At 31.1% G+C, this 5107-nt stretch overlaps 1 protein-coding gene across 1 annotated transcript; it reads right to left on the bottom strand.

Annotated features, from left to right (window-relative positions):
- Nucleotides 1–563: 563 nt before the first annotated feature.
- On the bottom strand, nt 564–3414 carry LOC142543375 (acyl carrier protein 1, chloroplastic-like). The gene is made up of 4 exons (XM_075650595.1): nt 3217–3414; nt 2136–2231; nt 1226–1348; nt 564–848 (listed from the first exon to the last, which is right to left on the bottom strand). The coding sequence occupies exons 1-4, from the start codon at nt 3280–3282 to the stop codon at nt 723–725; spliced, it is 411 nt and encodes a 136-aa protein (XP_075506710.1). The 5' UTR covers nt 3283–3414; the 3' UTR covers nt 564–722.
- Between the last annotated feature and the right edge of the window lie 1693 nt (nt 3415–5107).

The following is a 5107-nucleotide window of genomic DNA, read 5'->3' as shown; positions in this document are numbered from 1 at the left end:
ATGTATGTATTTGTACAGTTTTATGGTAATAATATGATGTATATAATATTAGTCATGTTTAAATAATTATGTATAGCATATCACATTATTATAATGCGGTGTCACAAGTTATTTTGTTTAAAAATCTTATAGGCTTTTATACTTGTCGTATCCCTTACCGGGAGTGTGGGATGTCGTCTTAACATCCTCCCAGGATTTATAACAAGTTTTTGAAAAATTTATTTTTGTTATTTCTGAATAACATTATATTATATATTAAATATATACACAATAAATAAATAAACAGTAAAATAAATAATATTACTTTTGTTACATTTTTCTTCTGTTTTGGAAAAATTTGAAAAAATATGGAGGACTTTTAGAGCTTCGTGCTAATAACGTGTTATGAAAAAATAAAAATCTCAAATTCTCAAAATTTACTAAACAACACACTTTATGAAAATCAGAAAATTTTAATTTTATATATTTACTAAAATGAAAATTAGAGAAAATTGATAACTGTCTTAGCATGCCAGAGAACCTCAAAATTTGTTCAACAAGTGCAAGAACAAAAAGGACCGAAATATCTCATAATATAAGGATAAATAATATAATGCAATCCAAGTCCAACAAGAAAATGAAAACAAAGCAGGCTAGAGTTCCTCGAGATAAATCATAACAAGATGAGACATGGATTCTCAACAACACCATGGGAAATAAATCTGTGTTCCTAAGGAACTTTCCTAGCACTTCTTCTCCAAGAGCTTCTCGATCATATCAGCTGCTTCTTGAACGTTAGTGATACTCTGGGCGCTTTCTTCCTCCACGCTGATCCCAAACTCTTCTTCCAGTCCCATCACAATCTCAACCTAAGTGAAGAACAGTTTCAAAGTCATCGGTTATCACAATGAATTGTCATTAGCCAAGTTATGTGTAAATGGTAATAAACGTGCCACCTACAAACAGTGTATCTAAGTTCAGAGCTGGTATCAATGCAAATCTAGAGAAACAATCTTGTGAAAAACTGAAGAAATTTAATTCATGGTGGTGTTTGATGGCTTCCAATACAAGTAGCCAAACATTTCTGGATCTTACTGGACGAAGGACTAATACTCAACTCCTCTCACCATGATGTAGCCTCGCAGCCTTAAATTTTCAGACAAGATTGAGGCAATAAGGTTGTTATTAAAGGGTTTCGCTGCACATGCATGCACCTTTATTATTGCAATGTCAGCAAAGGAATTACCGTGTCAAGTGAATCAGCACCAAGTGTAGCAAACTTTGATTCTCCGGAGACTTCACGATCAGCAGAAAGTGCCAGTTGCTTTCTTACAATCTCACACACTTTCTCCACTGTTTCTGGTCTAGCCTGATGGAGGGGGGCAGCAAGGCTTGTTATAAGAAAACAAAATTTGAACGATATGCAGTATGACAATGCAACAAAGAAAAGACATTTCCAATCTCCATAGATTTGAATGCTACCCACAAACAAACCCTCGAATGAAGATAGTAGAAACACATACAAACACTCATGCACTTATATACCAGTGACGTGCACATTCGTTATCTGCGAGAATCATGGTCATGGAGATAATCTAAGAAGTTACACTTAAAAAAATAAAAATCAATCACTTTTGGATTAACTATAAATTTAATAATAATTAATAGGCAATACTTCAAATGGTAGAAACATCAAATTAAGAAAAATATAGAAACATGAAACCGAATTTTTATCAAATTATTTCTATAGGAAATTCCTAATTTCCAGGAAAAAAACAAGGGTATTTTTATACACAGACTTAAAGGTACAAAAAGTGTTTTTTCTTAGAAGCTCTGCCGTGATAAAAAATACAGATATGAGTGCACATAAATCTATCATTTATGAGTAAAAGTTTATTGGGAATTTTAGGATATCATTGCTCACGTTCTCTCGAAATTAGTCAATGATAAATTATGCATCTTTATGACATCTGATGCATAAAAAAACTTTAATTGCCTGATAATGATGCTTGAATTAAAGGAGGATTGGTCTTGCCTCCTGAATCTTAGTAATACAACAAATTATTGACTAACTTAAGATTAAATGTAAAAAATCTCACATCAGCAAGATGTGAGATGATATACTAGTAAAGAACGATGATGATAAAGAAACATACTGCACAGGAAACTCGGAAACGAGTAGGTGGCTTTGATCTGAGTGATGGGAAGCCCTTTCCATTGAATGAAAACGAAGCCCTTCTAAAATTTGAAACCTGCACGTTTGCATTATTATAAGACTCCAGAAATAAAAGTTTCGACTTAAAATAGCTTTACAGGAAATTTTTAACGATTTGAATTCCTTAACATTTATTGGCAAAGCCATGATATCCATATAGAAAACTTAATGGAACTGCGTTCACAAATAACTAAAACTGTTGCATCACTTCATGCAATCTCCTTTTATAGCACTAAAATCAGAATTGAATCCTCATGAATTAGCTAATAATACTGGAAAATCATCATTCATAAGTGTCATATCATAATGAAAACTACATTGACATTCAGGAGTAAATCATCGTGCATCAGTTACACACGCGTGAGTGTAAGATGATTGAAGAATGTGAAATTGTACATTGCATAAAAGCAAGTAAGCAACCAAATAAAAGAAACTAACATCTAATGTATTTGATCCAAAAGCTATTAGCCCATTTAATTCACTCGATCGTATTTTAATCTAAGAAATCAAACTTATAGCCAAAAACTTGAATATTATTACCATGAATTTCTCTTTGGAGATCAATAAATCACAAAGAAATCCAGACCCATTTTAGGAGTTCATGAGATTTTACATCCAAGAAGCGAGAGCTAAAGCAACCCATTACGCAACAAAATCCAACATTTTTACAGTAATATACACTAACAGCTCAAGTTTTATTCCAGGAGTGAAATTAATGGTTCAAACTCAAAAGTCAAAATCCATAAAAAGATCAATTATTTAACAAGAAAATAAAAAAACAATAGAATCAAATATCAGAAATAGAACTTCCATGCATCCACTAACAAAAAGGTCAGATTTTTTTAATCAACAAAAAATAGAAAATCGTCAAAAAACATCCAGATCACCAAGATTTCCCGTCAACATAAAGCCTGAGTATTAGAAAGGAAACGAGAACCCCCCCAAAAATATCAAATTTCAACCAAGAAATCATCAAAACTCACAAAAACTGCTAAAACACGAGAGATCACAAAGACTGTAACCTGCTTCTGCTTGGAGGGGAAAGAAACAGATCCAAATGAGACAGAAGAAGCAGTTAAAGATGCCATTTTTCTGATGAGATCAAAGGTAAGAGAAAAGAACGGATCTGAAACTTTGAGCAAGAGGGTGGCGGAGAGCACGAAGAGCGTGTCCTGTGTTTATAAATACGCTAAACTGCGTGTGACAGTGGGGATGGTGGAAAAGTTCTTTTGTTTTAAATGATATATATATAAATATAATATATTTTTTATTTTATTTTGAAAAAATATATTTTAATTTTTTTGAAATGAAGAACTTATAAATTGATGTTTCCCCAACTATATATTATATCTCAAACATTATAATAATATTATTTAATTTATTCCTGGCTAATAGTAACTATTATTAAAAAATACTTCTTCATAATAATTCTTCTTGTCACAAAATTTAAATTATTATAATAATTATTCAGTATTATTAATTAAAATAACGATAGTTATAATTGTGTTAATAATAATAATAATTATTATTTTATTAATTGTTAGTTTTTGTTAATAATAAATTATAAATATTGTAATAATAAAATATATATGTGTAAAAAATAACCGTTTGTATTAAATTTATAATTTTATACTATTTTAATAATTAGCAAAAAAAATTATAATATCAAACACATCGCAATTTTAAATTCTACAGTTCTATTTCATCCAAAAAAATTAATAAATTATTTTTAAAATCAGATTATGCATTACAAGCTCTTAAAATAGCTTCTAAAATATAAGGTTGTCCCTGGATAAATATTTATAAGACTTTTTTTATAAAATTGTTTTTTTTTTTTACAAAAATTTAATAAAAAGTTTTAAATTTGTTGTGAGACCAGTGCTCTGACTAACTTTTAATTACTAAATAACATGAATTTAATAACGTAAACCTTTAAAACGAGTAGGACTACAAAAATTTCAGTATGACATCCTCGTAAGTAGGATATCCTAAAAATTTCAACCACACAACAATATTTATACATTCGAAAATAGATTCCAATATATAAAACCAAACATCAATCACATGCAGAGCCAACCAGACTCGGGTCGCACCAATAAAATCCAACACTAATGTATACGAACATACAAATACACGAGGCGTCTCCTCGCCAAATGACTCAATACATAGTATAAATATTTTGGGACTCAAAACTCAATACGACTCAACTCACTGTGCTCCACTGGCAGAAGCTCCACAGCTGCATCAGAACCACATGTATAACCTGATATGAAATCATAGAACAAACCACAACAGCTTTGAGAGACAGAGGTTAAACTCCAGTACGAAGATCAAATAAATTACAGTATATATAATGACATGCAATATAATTAATGCTATGCATATATGGTACCAAATAATCTGAGTATCAAACTGACTCCAACGAATCAATAACAAGAATCGTGACCACATGTATCATGGGTGTGACGTGTCAACTACGCTGTCGGCCCTGCACATATGTGTCAGGGGTGACAGTCTGCAGATTTGCTCGACCTCTCATCTACTCATCAGAGGTGTGATGCTATTACGCCCTCGACTTTGATGTCTAAATAATAAATTCGAGAGTAAACGAAAATCTCAAAAACAACGGAGTCATAGCTCAATATGAACGTGTGTTCAACCATGCATATAATCCACATGTTATTCCAATATATTTAAAAACTATGTTTTATTTTATGAAAGATGAATAATCTTAAAATGCATTCCAATAACGAAGGATCACATAATCACATAAAATCACTCAATTCACATCAATTAAATTACACATTGTTGTAAACGTTGCAAGGAAATGATCAACATTAAACTTCAACTTTAATTCTCACAATAATTTACGAAGTTTCAAATGTTTCCTGGTTATCCGAATACGTGACGATT

The sequence above is a fragment of the Primulina tabacum genome, chromosome 4, assembly GCF_025594145.1.
Source record: "Primulina tabacum isolate GXHZ01 chromosome 4, ASM2559414v2, whole genome shotgun sequence".
In the NCBI taxonomy this organism is placed as follows: Eukaryota; Viridiplantae; Streptophyta; class Magnoliopsida; order Lamiales; family Gesneriaceae; genus Primulina; species Primulina tabacum.
This window is presented reverse-complemented; position numbering and strand designations above follow the sequence as displayed.

Bases quoted from the DNA above. Each gene is read 5' to 3' on its own strand.
- LOC142543375 (XM_075650595.1), bottom strand. From the start codon at position 3,282: ATGGCATCTTTAACTGCTTCTTCTGTCTCATTTGGATCTGTTTCTTTC. The intron at 2,232-3,216 runs GTTACAGTCTTT...GCAAACGTGCAG, and splicing joins TCCCCTCCAAGCAGAAGCAG to GTTTCAAATTTTAGAAGGGC. The intron at 849-1,225 runs GTAATTCCTTTG...TTCTTCACTTAG, and splicing joins GTGCTGATTCACTTGACACG to GTTGAGATTGTGATGGGACT.